This window comes from Eptatretus burgeri, chromosome 12 (genome assembly GCF_056783735.1).
Source record: "Eptatretus burgeri isolate ZD-2024b chromosome 12, Ebu_testis_v1, whole genome shotgun sequence".
Classification (NCBI taxonomy): domain Eukaryota; kingdom Metazoa; phylum Chordata; class Myxini; order Myxiniformes; family Myxinidae; genus Eptatretus; species Eptatretus burgeri.
In genome coordinates, this window is record NC_140972.1 from 51036397 (window position 1) to 51053200 (window position 16804).

The following is a 16804-nucleotide window of genomic DNA, read 5'->3' on the forward strand; positions in this document are numbered from 1 at the left end:
CACACACACACACACACACACACACACACACACACACACACACACACACACACACACACACACACACACATACATGCATACATACATACATGCATACATACATACATACATACATGCATATATATATATATATATATACATAATGATACCCACACACACACACGAGAGAGGTATACTCACTTGCCCCTAAGCTGTCTTGCTTGGGTTTGAGTCTCACCCCAGCTATAAACCATCATCCCAGTGTTTTTGTTTCACAGGCAGGGTGATTCATCAATGTGTGTGTTATCCCTCGGATGGACATTTAAACTGGGCATCCTGTCTGTCTGCATTAGTTGGTGGATGTAATGGAGATCCCGCGTTGTCCTTCGTGAAGGATAGGCGAGCATCGCCGGCAATTTGGCCAAGTCCAAATTCCTGCTCTAAACTACTGCTGTGAAGGCAATGTAGTACTGCAGCATAGCAAACCAATTGTTCAAATTTGCATAAAAGCACCAAAATTTGTACACATGTAATAATACCTATTTATCCTAGGTATCAATATCCAAGGCACAATCTCGGGTGGCTCCAGATCTAGAATTGTTCGGAATACATTATTTTACATGTGTACCAATTTTGGTGCTTTTATGCAAATTTGAACAATTGATCTGAAATATCAGACTACGCTGCTGGACTGATGGCAAGCCACCTCGTGTAATCTTTGCCACGAAACTGCTTCAGCAGCGCTGACGCTCAGAATCAATGTTTTGGTATTTCAGAATCAGAAGTTCAATTCTACTTTTAAACAGCTGCGTCGTGAAGAGAGCTTGGAAGCCATCAATTGGTTATGCACACATGGGGAGTAAGGGAGTGGGAGATATAGATGGGGGGAGGGTGGATGGTTAAATTGAGAAAATTTAAACTGAGAACAGGAAAAGTCGAAACGTGGATTATTTTATCGAAAATCGAATGGATGGTCGAGAGTGTAAAGAAAACAAAGAAAAGTCGGAGGAGGTAAGAGTAAGGGAGGGAAGTAAAAATAAGGGCAAGTGTGGATCACGTGAACCCTGGGGGCAGAGAGGGTGGGGTGGGGATGCCATATTTGCATATAGAAAAAATAAATGGTCCCTTTACATGTTTCAACGTCATTAGGAGGAAGTAAATGTATTCAACTTAATATGTTCCTCTCTTTTCTTAACTACAGACCAACTCTGTGACAGCCTGGCTGGACGGAAGCTCCATTTATGGCACATCCCATGTGTGGTGTAGTGCGTTACGCACTTTCCAAGATGGACTCCTCACTACAGGGAAAGACCCTTCCTTGCCTCCGGTCAGCAAGCAGCGCCTGCGCATGCAACGAAACCCACCTCCAGCACCAGAAATCACTCCTGAAAACCGAGACATCATCTATGGTAAACATCATCAAACTCAACATTTCCACCTCAGTGCCAAACTGTATCTTGTTGTGTTGAATCTTTGAGTTTGTGGTCCAGGTAAAGTCTGGCCTACTCGTGCCAGTCGGGTTGTTGCTTCTGCCTCCATTTTTGATCGCACGTGCTTCGTTTTCGCTCTTTTTATCCTCGGTATAATTACTTTATCCTTTTCCCCTGCTTGCTTCAAAAAAAAAAATCAAACAACAAAAAACTCTTCTTCAGTCGAACCCACCACCATAAAAAAGAAACATCAGTAAAAAAAAACGAACTCAATATCCCGTGCTCATTTGCTCCTTCATTCCCTTTCCCCTCTCCTTTTCAATATCCTTAAACGGAATCCTCACTGAATGAAGCGTTTCTTCCTTTAAAAGCTGTGTTTTTTTTGTAGACGATGTTGGAGCTCGTGTAAGAGCTTACACAGAACGTATAACAAGGCAGGAAACAAGAGAGGCCAGAGAGGGAAGCACAAAATAGTGGGGAACAGAGACAATTGGAGATCTTTGGAAGGGCAAGGGATGGGGTGGGGAACATGGGGTAAACAAGATGGCACTACAGGGACTTTCAGGAATGAAAACGGGGAATTTGAAGAAGGTGGGTTTTGGGTGGATTAACGGGGGTAGAAAAGATCAAGATTTTGGATGGGGAAGATATGAGATGGTGGTGAACAGCTGTTTTGAAGACCTGGAGGGAGGAGTGGGATTGAAGAGGGTGTGGGAGTTTGTTCCAGAGGTGGGAAAAAAGAGGAATGAAAGAGTGAAAGTGAGCAGTGATTCGTGATCTTGGTCGTTTCACCAGAAGGGGTTTTTGGCAGACATTGAGTGCCCTGAGGAAATATAGGTTGGGGAGGGAGGGGGGCGCAGAGCACAGACAGAGCAGGGGGGATCAACGCTGGAGAGCAAACAGTAGGAGACAGAAAGAACATCGACCTGCCTCCAGTAAAAGAGTGAGAGACTCAAAGATTTGGCTTAATCGTGGGAGATACCATTGATCCTAAAAGCGTTGGTTTCTACAACATGTAGTCGAGCTTGTTGTGAGGCAGGAGCACCACCCCATAGGGGTGAGCAGTACTCCACCAGACTGGATGAAAGCTTTGTAAGTGGTTAGAAGCTCAGGCATGCCAAGGAAGGACTTTGCACGACGTCGGATGTCCAGTCAGCGACTGGCTTTGGATGCCAGCTTGGAGATATGGCTTTCCCAGGAAAGATCGTGGCAGATAGTGAGGTCCAAAGGCTTGAATGAAAGGACTTCTTCAAGGGGATGATTTAGAAAGCAGTTGGTGTGGGTGGGGGGGGGGCGTGGAGGTGGAGGGTTATCCAGATGGACCTTTTGGAGAGACATCGTGAGGGTGTGAGATTTGTCAGGATTGAAAGACATCTTGCAAGTGTTTAACCAGGTTATGATTTTATCCAGGTTTGCAGAGAGTGAAGAGGCTACTGCCTGCCAATCAGAGGGATGACAGATGGTACGGAAGAGGGTGCAGTCATCAGGATAAAGACAAAGAGGATTTTCTCGAGAGACTGAGAGATCATTGATGAAAACCAGAGAAAAAGCACTGGGCCAAGAACACTGCCTTGAGGAACTCCAGCCTGGACAGGAAGGGGAGATGAGAGAATTCCATTTTGAGCCATGTGTTGCCTGCGACAGGAGAGTAAGTCTGCGAGTCTTGAGTGGAGATTGTCTTGGATACCATCAGAAGACAGTATGGTGAGCAGTGCGTGATGCCAGGTCAGGTCAGGTATGGGGGCAAGCGCCAGAGCAGCAAGTCGCTGTGTCCACTTTCCGCCGGAACTCCAGGGGCCTCGGTCTGGCCATCCCCCAGGCAGATGCCTGGCCCATCCCGATCTCCTTGAGATGATGATCAACCTGCAACATCTATGAGGCACGTGGTCAACCCATTGGCCTCCTCCACTCACGAGGCTCCCTTGCTGAGAGAATCTGGTGAGCAGGATCAGCGTCAGGAAAACGAGCCACACGTCCATACAGCCGCACTGACGCTCACAGACAATGCAGGTAACAAATCTCATTTGAGTCTCTCTCAGCAACCGTGCGTTGGACACAAAGTCTGACCAGCGATAGCCAAGGATTCTCTGAAGAGACCTGGTCCCAACGGAATTTATTCTCCGTCTCATATACCTGGTCAGAGTCCAAGTCACATCCACAGGGCACGAATGGAGGCACAAACGACCTGAAGACTCGGACTTTCGTCCTTCCACACAGGTGCCGGCAGCGCCACACCCCATGATCCAGTGAATCCATGACTCCCCAGGCCCGACCCAGATGTCTGTTGATCTATGGCTCACAGCCAGCAGAGACAAGAATATCACTGCCAAGGTAAGTGAATCTCTCCGTGACCTCAACATCCTCACCACAAACAGGCACAGACAGGAGAGCAGTATCCAAGATGTCATTGAAAGCCTGGATCTTAGTTTTGACCCAGGAAACCCGTAATCCCAGCGCCTACGAATCCTCATTCAACAGCTCGAGGGCTCCAAAAAGGATATCAAGAGTCTCCGCAAAGATGACTGCATAATCTGCGAAATCAAGGTCAGAGAACTTGACATTCCCAAACGATGCACCGCAGCTTGATCTCTCCGACATGCTCCCCAGAATCCAGTCCATACAAGTGCAGAAAAGTTTGGGGCCAGTACATACCCCTGACATAATCCAGTAACAACTGGAATAAATCAGAGATGGAAGCACCACATCACAGCACTCTCAGTTCCAGAGTAAAGTTCAGACATCAGATCGATTAATTTTGGTGGCACCCCACAAAGACCAAAAATCCTCCAGAGGGCATCCCGATTCACTGAATCAAACACTTTACAGAGATCAACTTAGGCTGCAAGCAGCTCCTGCTGAATCTCTCGTCTGTGATCGGTGAGGACCTGAAGAGCAAGGATATGGTCAATCGTTGACCTCTTTGGTGTAAACTGTAAAGCCTGACTGCTCTGGACACTGGTGCTCAAGCAGATGGTGGCGAACCCTATCAAGGATTATCCGAGCAAAGACCTTGCCCGGCACTGAAAGCATCATCACCCCTCTGTAGTTGTTGCAGTCGTGGGGATCACCTTTCCCTTTCAAGAGAGGGACAAAAAGCCCCCTCTTCCAATCAGTTGGGATGATGCCTGTGTTCAGGGCAGAGCACAGAACTGCATGCAATGACACAAGTGCAGCATTTCCACCAGCCTTGAGAAGTTCAGCATGGATGTCGCAGATCCCAGGAGCTTTATTCCATTTCAACCAGTTCACCACAACCTGTGTTTCTACAAATGAAGGTTGACCACACTTGATTGGATGGTCAGCAATAGGGTCTGTAACACCCCTGACATCCAACTCGACAGATTGTGGATCAGCTTGGTACAGCCGCTCAAAGTAACCGGCCCAGCGGGCCTTCACCTTGGACTTCTCTGTCAAGAGCCTACCACCCTCTGCTTTAACTGCAGTACACCGAGTGACGGGCTTAGACGAACGCAATGTGCGAATGTAACTGTAAGCAAGATGAGAGTCACTTGACCACAGGTGATGCTCTACCCCCTCAAAAATTCCTTGCACATAGGCCTCCTTGTCTGCCCTTGGTGCACGTGCAGTTTTATGCCTCAGCTCCCTGAACAGCTCAGCTCTGCCATTCAGCCTGGCCCTGTGACTCTGGGCAATGGTATCCAGTGTCTCTTGAGAGACAAAATTCTTCTTCGCCCTCCGGTGAGCTCCAAGACATCTACCGGCAACATCAAGGACGGTGGTCTTGAAGGCAGTCCACAACTCTTCAGGATCCCCCAAAGCACCCAGACCTCCCCCCCCCCCCAAATCTCCACTCATTATGTTCGCATACTCCTTTTTTTTCTAATTTTTTCACAATTCTCTTTATTCATTCTAATTCTTGCTTTTTCTTCTCTGTCATCTCCTTTATACTCTATTTCTCTCCTTCATTAACTATCTCTCCAAGGAGAAGTGAATTCTTGCAGAAAGTAAAATGGTACACAGCATCTGCAACAATAAAAAAGAGAATAACAAGCAAATCACAAAAGTCATCAAAACTGTCAAACAGTCATACCATCACAATCACAAAACTCATTTACAGTCGAACAAACAACAATGTAACACCCCCTCTTCCCAGTGGGAGGATACTTAATACCAGTAACACAATGCCTGCACAGTTTTGGATAAAGACCCCTCAGTGATGAAAAAATGGGTACTGAACCTTGTTGTGAGCAACAAAAGTAGCTTGTGGTGGTTTCACGTTTCAATATGGATCTTCCAAACCACACGTTTTTTTTTTTTTGTGGAGTTATAAACATATGAAGAAGATGGATTGACATGCATATAACATTATCTATTGGAAGGTAGGTTTTTTGTGCAAAAAATACACAGGTTGAAGAATGATGCCTCCTTCAGTTATTCTTCAACTCAAAACTAGGTGTTGTATGGGACACTCTTTGTCGTCATTTGCTGGTGAGTGAAGCAAGAGCTTCTTGTGTTTCAATATATGGCTGAATCAGCTTTGAGGAAAAGTAGTCAGTTGCTTGTGTGACAGATATCCTTAACATGTAAACGAGAAAACTTGTTTATCGTGCTTGCATCTATTTTTATTTGAAATGGATAAAGCTGGAGAATCAACAGTGCTTATTAAAAGTTCTCTGCCAGTCTGATTGTATGATTGTAATTCATATCTGACTTGGAACTTTGTTTATCATTGAGCTTGGAATTTTGAGGTTGACCTGGAATTTTGGATGACGTTGACAGATGATCATCACCAAACTGTGCAGCCAATCACATGGAAATTTCAAAAGATGGTTTTGTGAACAAAAAAAACACATGAGAATTTGCTGCCCAACCCCCATTGTTCCCTCACTGACCAATATCTTCATTTTCATCATGTGTGTTCGTGGGAATCACGTAATTGTTGGTTCTCCTTTAAAATTTGATCTGCACGTCTGTTGATATGCCTCTTGCTCTTCCATGAGCTTAGATTTACATAAAATAAAATAAAGTTCAGTTCAAATTTGAACGAACCTTGTTTATATAACTTGGTGTTCATGAAGCACTTGTTGGTCATACTGAGATGACATTGGTGGGCATTTCTGCCACCATTCCAGAACTAAAAACATAACTTGTAAGGAAAAATGATCAGGAAACTCCACCACTTCTGGGAACAACATGTGACACTGGTTGTAAACTGGATAGAAAAAAGGACTCGCATCTGTGTAGAGTTTCCCTGGTGCAGGGCCATTCCTTAATGGTTGAGAAAACGTTTTGACCATTCGCCATGCTCTCCATACCCCATGGATACAATTGATATGGTTTCATTGTTGTCATTGCATATGCATGCTGTGTATACCTCATGTGTACAGCGTTTGGGAATCCTTGGGGAAATGAAAGCCCATTCCTGAGAGTGCTTGGCACAGTATGGCTGCGTTTTCACAACTTCCAAGCCAAGCAAATGAAAGATGACCATCCAGATTGGTCAGACGAAGAGATCTTCCTGACTGCACGGAAATGGGTCATCGCTGTTTACCAGGTTGACACACCCTTAAACATGCAATGTAAACAAACTCCTTGAACCCAGGGTCCCTCAAGCACATTGTGGAGCTTTCCATCACTAACAATAAATTGGGAACTCATTTTTATTAATGTCCAGGGTGTGACATCAGTCGCATTACCCCCTATATGGATTACACATGTATATGTGTCAAAGACCCGCTATCACACAACAGATGACATGAAGCAGGGTGTATGGAATGCGTTTTCAATTATCTCCCAAAACAAAACGATGTCACATTCAAAACATGGAGATGCATTAAACTCTGTTATGAAAATGATGGTGCACACACTGATGTTCTTGACACTTAAAATTCCATTATGTGTGTGCAAATGTGATGTAATCCTACTCTATTAAATATGACAATTCCTTGTATGTATGTATGTATGTATATGTATGTATGTATGAATGTATGTATATATGTATGCATGTATGTATCTACATCTGAAAATCATGTAAAAAACAAAAACAGGGTTGGCCCGATCCCCACCAAATGTTGCATACGTATTGGTCAAAGCTAGGGCCAGGCCATGGAAGTAAAACAACCCCCACCCCCCATTTCACAGAGTGGGGAGGGGGGGAGAGACGACTTATCAATGCTCCAGACGGGAGTGGGTGTTTCAAGTATTAATAACTACAACTATATATGTATCGACATACATTCCATTCATGCATGCAACACTTGTAGTGGGTGACGACTTAACACCCTGAACAATACGGCAATATCAAAATTTCAATCATTGGATATTGTTGAACGTTGTGACGACAATAATTTTCAGAAGAAAATTCTACCAAATTCTTTTTTATGCGTTTCCACTCAACAACTAAACCATTTGAATCTGCAATTATCATAAATTTGTTCGTGACATTGCTTCTGTACAATGTATTGCATTGAGTTACTGTTTGATATAGAAAAAAAATTTGGTAGTCATAGGAGGCTCGTGAAGAGCTAAGGGTAGAAAATGGAAAAGATCCTGGTACACTGAATGGATCAGAATATAACAGGCCAAAAGAAACACCAGAGAGAGGGAAATGCCAACATCAGGGCTGAAGGCCAATGTGGAGGCAGACTTGGAGAAACAATGGGTATGGGGAGGAATGGGGGCAAGAGAGGATGCATAGGGTGGACAAGATGGCTATAGAAGGAAACTGTCAAGAGGGAAAACTGGAAATTTGGAAGCAGAGGGATTTGAGTGGGGTTGGCGGTGAGAGGGGAGGGGTTACCAAGGGTAGAAAATGGAAAAGATCATGGTTTTGGATTGGGGACGATATGAGATGGTGGTGAACAGGTGTGTTGAAGACCTGGATGGAAAAATGAGATTGAAGAGAATGTGGAAGTTGGTTCCACAGGTTGTAAAATGAGTATTAAATGAGTGGAGGTGAGAAGTGGATTTATCGTCTGAAACTTAACAAAGGAGTTTTCACTCCCTTGGGTGGGATGTAAAGTAAATATGATGTTTGGAGCATTAGTCCTTCCTCGCATTTAGCCCTCAGCTGATAAAACCTGTCGTTCAAACTGTCTGTCGATGTAGACTTGATAATGTTTATGACTTTTATTCCAATACCCTCGCTGGTCAAATTCCAAATTCCCTGCTTTAATTGAGCATGGAATTATTGAACTTGCTTAATTCCTTTGGACCCTTGTCTATAACCACTGTTAGCTCCATGAATGGTGAATGTTGGACATGTGGAAAAAGGGATGAGATGGACATACATTAGAAGGAATAACATAAAAACGAGTAACATCCTCTGTACATTCCTGTATCACAACACCAACAAGCCCACAAACAAAAACATTTGTGAAAATGGTCAGTGATGAAGTCCTCAATATACCCAACAGAACATTGTGTTTTACGAGTGGCTCCCAGCATTCACTGGAAAAAATGCTACAGAATACCCGGGTGAGGCCTCAGCTTATCCGCCACCACCAGTACAAACTGATCTAATGCTTCATTTCCAGCACCACTCAACTTGGCTGTCCCTGAAACTACATTTTCATGTTAATTACACCAAACCACATTGGCAGACAATCTCGATCTATTCGAAACATGGTTGAGTGGTGCATGTAAATGAAGCAAAACCAGACAGTGAAAGACTCACAATCTTTTATTGCTGTAATTCTTGTTTTGTTCTGCATCCTAACCATTAATAAATGCACACTGTATGACAGGTTACAAGATGTTTGTGGACCCATCTATCTCAGTGGAGTTTCAGGTCGCAGCAATGAAGTTTGGACACACCATGGTCCCTCCTGGTGTCTATAGAAGGTGATAAACCTGACTGATATTGGTAGATTTTTTATGGTTGTGAAAAGTCCCATTTGGCGACAGAGAGGTCAAAATAGCTTTGACTGTTCCACAATGCCAAATACGTTTTTCAAACGTGAGATTCCAGGCTACGTGGCTGAGAAGCTGCAAAAGGTTTTACAGCTAACAAAACTTTGATCTGTTTTGATAAACAACAGTGTTTGTAAATGAGCTAAAACTGATTGTGTTTTTAATTTAAACCAATTGCTGTTTTTCATCAAATTATTATTCACAGAAATTCCTCATGTGACTTTAAACCATTTTCCCTGCGAAATGGATCTGCAGAGCGCCTTTGCAATACCTTCTGGGAGCGAAAGGTAGAAATGCATTTCTCAATTGGAAAAACTATTTCCTGTTTCATTGTTCCACTTACTGTTTTGTGACTGTGTAAAACCATTACATGCATTCTTCTCCAGCCAATAAAGGCAAAATTGAGCACCTCAATTGAGGTCACCACACTTGGTATTGGTGCTTGTGGTAATGTGCTAAGTGTTGGGTCTCACATGCTGGGTAAAGAGCCAGAAAACAACATCTGTCCAGTCTCAAGAATGAACTTTCAAAGTCGTCTCCCTCCTCTAAAACCTGGTGACACCTTGTCAAGTCCGTCCCTGGTATATATGCTCCCCTTCCATCCCTTTCCTCACTTCAAATGGAACCACAGCCGACTCCGCTCGTTAAAAGTCCGAATGCCTCAATTATGTATTTGCTTCAAATTATTGTGTCCCGAACACCCCCCTCGATGTACCCATCCTTCCCAGTCGTACCCAACTGCTCCTGAATTATGTGTCTTTTGCAACTGAAAAGGTGGAAAAGTTTCTGACAACCCTCGACTCTGACTCTGCAACTGGACCGGACTGTATTAGCTCACGTGTCCTAAGAACCCGTTCTGCTTCTCTTGCACTTCCTCTCTCTGCCCTTTTCACCATGTCATTTGCCATACGTCATCTTCCATCTGCTTTGAAATCGGCCAACATCACAGCATTACATAAAAAGGTGCAAAAACGGATCCTCTTACTACATAAGACCAATTGGCTTACTTTCAATCATCAGCAAGGTCATGGAATCCATCATCGCAGTTGACAAAAAGTCATTCCTTTTCTCCAACAGCCTCATCTCAGATAATCTGTTTGGATACAGACCTGGTCACTCTTCCTTGGACATGTTGCTTTGACTCTCCCATCAATGGATGAAGGCCCTCAATATCAGACATGACATCAGCACCGTCTCTCTGGACATATCTCGAGCTTCTGATGCAGTCTGAGATCCTGCCTTCCTCTCCAAACTGTTTACCTATGGAATCCAAGGCCAACTCCACTCTTCCATTACTGACTTCCTCCACTCTCCTTGCCAATGTGTGTTTCTCAACTGAACCCTATCATCTACCTTCCCTGTCATGGCTAGAGTACCCCAAGGCAGTGTATTTGGCCAGGTCTTATTCCAAATCTTCATCAATGATCTCACTAACTCTGGAAAATCCTCTATCTCTTTGCTGATGAAGCCACCCTCTGCCATGACGTGTCTCATCCTTCTGACAGACAGGCTGCAGCCTCTTCCCTCTCCTCAGATCTTGACAAAATCACACACTGGTCAAACACTTGGAATATGTCTTTCAATCCTGAGAAAACCCACACACTCACTTGCTCTCTCTGAAAAGACGAGACCACAAATCCTCCTATCCACTTTATCACCTTTATTTCTCGACAATCCCCTTGAAGAAGTATCGTCACTCAAACTCTTGGGTCTCGCTCTCAGCCAAGATCTCTCTTGTGCAAGCCGTATTTCAAAGTTGGCCTCAAAAGCTAGATGCTGACTGGGCATCCTCCGTCGTGCAATCTTTCCTTGTCACACCTGAACACTTATTCACTTACAAGGCCTCTGTATGCAAGTTGATGGAAAACTTCTCTCCCCTCTCGGCTGGCTACCCTGTCTTACATCTTTCTCAGCTTGATGCCGTGGAAGCAAAAGCTTTCAAGATCATTGGAATCTCTCATGATGAAGTTGAGTCTCTGGGCCTATCACTTCGCTATCGCGGACAGGTCGGTGGTCTCTTTGTCTTCTTCCACCTCATTTCTGGACTTGCACCCGTCTCTTTGTCTTCTTCCACCTCATTTCTGGACTTGCACCCTCTGCTCTGTCCATGCTTTGGCCCCCTCAGGTATCTGCAGGATGCACGCAGTCCACCAGCAATCCTCTCCTCATGAAACTGCCGAAATGCAGAACCACCACTCACCTCCACTCATTTATTCCTCTCTTTTCCCACCTGTGGAACCACCTTCCATGCTCTCTTCAATCGCATACTTCCCTCCAGGTGTTCAAGACAGCTGTTCACCACCATCTCAAATCATCCTCCATCCAAAGCCATGATCTTTTCTTTACCGGTTAAACCACCTTCCACCCATCCCAACATTTTGCTTATGTATCCATATTGTCCACCCTTTGCATTCTCCCTTACCCCTCATCATTACCTGCATCTCTTGTTTGTCCGTCTCCGTCTGCTTTCTCTCTCCGCCCTGCCGTTGGTGTTTCCCCTTTCTCCTGCTGTTCCCTTTGGCATATTGTGTCCTGATTTGTTCTGTACCATAACTCTTCCACGAGCCCAGACCAATTGACCACGAACCACTCGCTCAGGATGGCGGGGCACGAAACCCCAAAATGCTTTTGCCAAAATGCTTTTGAAAAAACCCCAAAACTAATCCCCCATTTTTCCCAATGAAACAATGCCCTGACATTCGCAGCATGTTTTTAGGATCATATCCCCCATAAATGTCAGGGTCTTACTGTATATAGTAATTAATATTGTCATGTCCAGGGGGGTTTACCCCTACCTGGATGGATGGCCAAACAGTTCTCCCTTGGAGGCTTACAGCCGAGATTGTCGGAGATTAATGGCGCTCGCAAAATAAATGGCGGTAATGGACAGAGACACGTGGGTTGTACTTGACCCACAACAGATACACGGACACTGTCATTAAATTATCCATTTAATTTAATTTACTTGTCATCAAATATGTACAATGACAATAATTCAAATTATAAAATGAAAGACAGACGTGACGTAATCTAAATCTAATTTTGAGGCGCCTCCACTCACAGACACACACACAGATAAGGGGTCATATAAAATAATGAAAATGAGAAATTTCTTTCCGTTCCTTCATTGAGCTGAGGCAATGTGCTCGGACCGTGTCATCGTTGCACGGGTAACTGCACCCCCCCAAAAAAATTGCGCCAAGCAATTCGTGAGGCAATAATCGACGTCAGAGCCTCTGAACCGCTGTGTAGCTCCTTCGTCGACCACGCTTCCCGACAACAGAATGGTGGTGCTCCCTTCGGAGATATACTCGAGGCTTCGAGGTCCGTCTCTCAAGACCAACCAAGAGTCATTGGCCAGCGTCTTGCTCAGCACGTGGTCAATTTGTCTCAGTACGAATACGAGATTCACGCAGCTATTTTGTCGTGCCAAGAAGAGAGCAAAGCGAGATCCTCCGACCCAGTCACGTTCCTCTCATAACGACAAATGCAATCTCGCTCTTCTTCATGTGTCAAAGGAAAGCCAGCCAAAATGCCCTGCTCTTTCGACCGCTGATCCTGCCTCTCTCGCTTCTGTCTCGCTTCAAGCCTTCGTCTCCGACCGTGTCTGTCTCCTGCAATAACCCGCCTCCCCATTCTCTTGCCGAGACACGTTCTGCTTTTTCTGGTCGCCTCCGTCACACTGAACTCCACTCGTGCGTTTGCTTCTCGCTTCAGCTGCTCCCCCGTCCTCTGACTAACGTGGCCTCTTTTCCACTGTTCCTCCTCCGACTCACATCACGCTGATCAATCATCAGCTTCAGGGGTGTGACTTTACCCACCATCACCTTTGGAGGTGGGGCTTCTTGCCGACTTGGTCATGTTATAAAAATGCAATTCTTCCATTGCTCGTTTGTCATACAAAAAACATAGGGAAAAGTCGCAGAGGGGCAATTACATACTTGGGGAATTATCCTCAATCCCCATCTAATTAGCACCGCACCACCCCCTGGGTGTGGTGACAAGTAACTCTTAAGCTCACTGTTTCCCTTCTTAATTACATCAAGATATCTTCTACACGTCCACAGGCCAAGAAACTCGATACGATCCTATCTTTCCAATTAAATTCCTCCATCGACCCCACAAACATGACAATATTTCCAATACATTACTTATTGGAACCTATTAATTATGTTTATGTTATAAACTCGCAAATACAACCTGTTGCTTCACTGCCGTTAGTTAAAGGGGCGGGGGGGGAGTGGAGTGATGGAAGGGATAGAGGAAGGAGAGAGGAGGAAGGGGGGAGTGGACGGAGGGGAGGTGGAGAGAGAGGAAGAATGAGGAACGAACCACTCGCTCAGGATGGCGGGGCACGAACCACTCACTCAGGATGGCGGGGCACGAACCCCTCGCTCAGTATGGCTGGGCACGAACCACTCGCTCAGGATGGCGGCGTACGAACCACTCGCTCAGGATGGCGGGGCACGAACCACTCGCTCAGGATGGCGGGGCACGAACCACTCGCTCAGGATGGCGGGGCACGAACCACTCGCTCAGGATGGCGGGGCACGAACCACTCGCTCAGGATAGTGGGGCACGAACCACTCGCTCAGGATGGCGGGGCACGAACCACTCACTCAGGATGGTGGGGCACGAACCACTCGCTCAGGATGGCGGGGCACGAACCACTCACTCAGGATGGCGGGGCACGAACCCCTCGCTCAGGATGGCTGGGCACAAATCACTTGCTCAGGATGGTGGGGCACGAACCAGTCGCTCAGGATGGTGGGGCACGAACCACTCGCTCAGGATGGCGGGGCACGAACCACTCGCTCAGGATGGCGGGGAACGAACCACTCGCTCAGGATGGCGGGGCACGAACCACTCGCTCAGGATAGTGGGGCACGAACCACTCGCTCAGGATGGCGGGGCACGAACCACTCACTCAGGATGGTGGGGCACGAACCACTCGCTCAGGATGGCGGGGCACGAACCACTCACTCGGGATGGCGGGGCACGAACCCCTCGCTCAGGATGGCTGGGCACGAACCACTCGCTCAGGATGGCGGCGTACGAATCACTCGCTCAGGATGGCGGGGCACGAACCACTCGCTCAAGATGTCGCGGACGAACCACTCGCTCAGGATGGCGGGGCACGAACCCCTCGCTCAGGATGGCGGGGCACGAACCACTCGCTCAGGATTGCGGGGCACGAACCACTCGCTCAGGATGGCGGGGCACAAATCACTTGCTCAGGATGGTGGGGCACGAACCAGTCGCTCAGGATGGTGGGGCACGAACCACTCGCTCAGGATGGCGGGGCACGTACCACTCGCTCAGGATGGCGGGGAACGAACCACTCGCTCAGGATGGCGGGGCACGAACCACTCGCTCAGGATGGCGGGGCACGAACCACTCACTCAGGATGGCGGGGCACGAACCACTCACTCAGGATGGCGGGGCACGAACCCCTCGCTCAGGATGGCTGGGCACGAACCACTCGCTCAGGATGGCGGCGTACGAACCACTCGCTCAGGATGGCGGGGCACGAACCACTCGCTCAGGATGGCCGGGCACGAACCACTCGCTCAGGAAGGCGGGGCACGAACCACTCGCTCAGGATGGCGGGGCACGAACCACTCGCTCAGGATGGCCGGGCATGAACCACTCGCTCAGGATGGCAGGGCACGAACCACTCGCTCAGGATGGCGGGGCACGAAGCACTCACTCAGGATGGCGGGGAACGAACCACTCGCTCACCTCACTCAGGATGACGGGGCACGAACCACTCGCTCACCTCGCTCAGGATGGCGGGGCACGAACCACGCACTCACCTTGCTCAGGATGGCGGGGCATGAACCACTCGCTCACCTCGCTCAGGATGGCGGGGCACGAACCACTCGCTCACCTTGCTCAGGATGGCGGGGCACGAACCACTCGCTCACCTTGCTCAGGATGACGGGGCATGAACCACTCGCTCACCTTGCTCAGGATGGCGGGGCATGAACCACTCACCCAGGATGGCGGGGCACGAACCAGTTGCCCTGAAAGACTTGGCGTGGCAAAAGCATCCTCAGTGAGTGAACGATTCACTCAAAATGATGTCGTGCAGTACTGCTGTCAAATGTAGAGCACTCGGCAAGTGGCTGAGGCACTTGAGCAAGCACTCCAATTGAATGGTTGATAAGGAATGGCTGACCACACTGTGGCTGCATACCATATATAATGCCTTTTACTTTAAAGCTCGTCTTCACCGGGCCCGCAGCTGTTGAAAGATTGAAAATAATTTGTTCAAATAATGACTTTATCCACAAAAGAGTTGCTGTTTAACGGAGAACAACCCTGTAAACATCAAAAAGTTTATTTGCACTGAAATAAACATTGCAGATAATCCATCACGTTGCCTGCTCGAATGTGCACGCGTCAGGTAGTACATCGGTTCGCGGTCCGCGCAAACGTTATAACTTTATTTTAATTTTTTTTCACCAGATTTGCTTTGATTTCTTGTTGAGCATCTCATGAAACCTCCAAAAAATATCGACACAGATCTGGCAGACGCTATGGATAAGCAGTTCCTCTGGGGGACAGGGCGTGATGTCAAAACAGTGAATGCATTCAATCATTTAGCTCAATCTTCTTCTTCTTCCTCTTTCGGCTTGCTCCCGTTAGGGGTCGCCACAGCGGACCAACTGTCTCCATTTCGCTCTATCCTCCACATCTTCCATTGACACTCCAACCACCCGCATGTCCGCCCTCACCGCATCCATGAACCTCTTCTTTGGCCTTCCTCTTCTCCTCCTGCCTGGCGGCTCCATCTTCAACATCCTTCTCCCGATATACTCTGTTTCCCTCCTGTGCACATGTCCAAACCATCTCAATCTCGCCTCTCTCACTTTGTCTCCAAACCGTCCTACCAGCGCTGTCCCTCTAATACACTCATTTCTTATCCTATCCATCCTCGTCACTCCCAACGAGAATCGCAGCATCTTTAACTCTGCCACCTCCAGCTCTGCTTCCTGTCTTTTTGTTAGCGCCACCGCCTCCAAACCATACAACATAGCTGGTCTCACTACCGTCTTGTATACTTTCCCCTTCACTCTTGCAGCTACCCTTCTGTCACAAATCACTCCTGCAACTCTTCTCCACCCACTCCATCCTGCCTGCACTCTCTTTTTCACTTCTCTCCCACACTCTCCGTTACTTTGGACAGTTGATCCCAAGTATTTAAACCAATCCACCTTCCCCACCTCAACTCCTTGCAACTGCACCATACCACCACCCTCCCTCTCATTTACGCACATGTACTCCGTCTTACTCCTACTGACTAACATTCCCCTCAATCATTTAGCTCAATGAAGCTGGTTAATTATGGCACATTCCCAAATCTTTTGTTTACTCAATATAATTCTCCAAACAGTAGAAAAGGATAAGTTTAATGCTTTGTAAATTTCACATTTTCTTGTGTTTTTATATGGAGAAGAAGGGACATAGCCTTGCTTTCTTAAAGTAAATAGGTATTTTAGTTAATTTATTAAACTCGT

General features: G+C 46.8%; 1 protein-coding gene across 5 annotated transcripts in view; it reads left to right on the forward strand.

Annotated features, from left to right (window-relative positions):
* LOC147015600 (dual oxidase 1-like) overlaps positions 1–16804 on the forward strand; it is a 171816-nt gene that overhangs the window by 29962 nt on the left and 125050 nt on the right. For all 5 annotated transcript variants that reach the window (XM_085850498.1, XM_085850496.1, XM_085850497.1 and 2 more), the window contains exons 6-10: positions 1181–1388; positions 6758–6924; positions 8786–8846; positions 9116–9212; positions 9487–9568. In XM_085850498.1, the coding sequence (XP_085706624.1) occupies positions 1181–1388; positions 6758–6924; positions 8786–8846; positions 9116–9212; positions 9487–9568 (615 nt within the window). The remainder of the gene's footprint in view (positions 1–1180; positions 1389–6757; positions 6925–8785; positions 8847–9115; positions 9213–9486; positions 9569–16804) is intronic.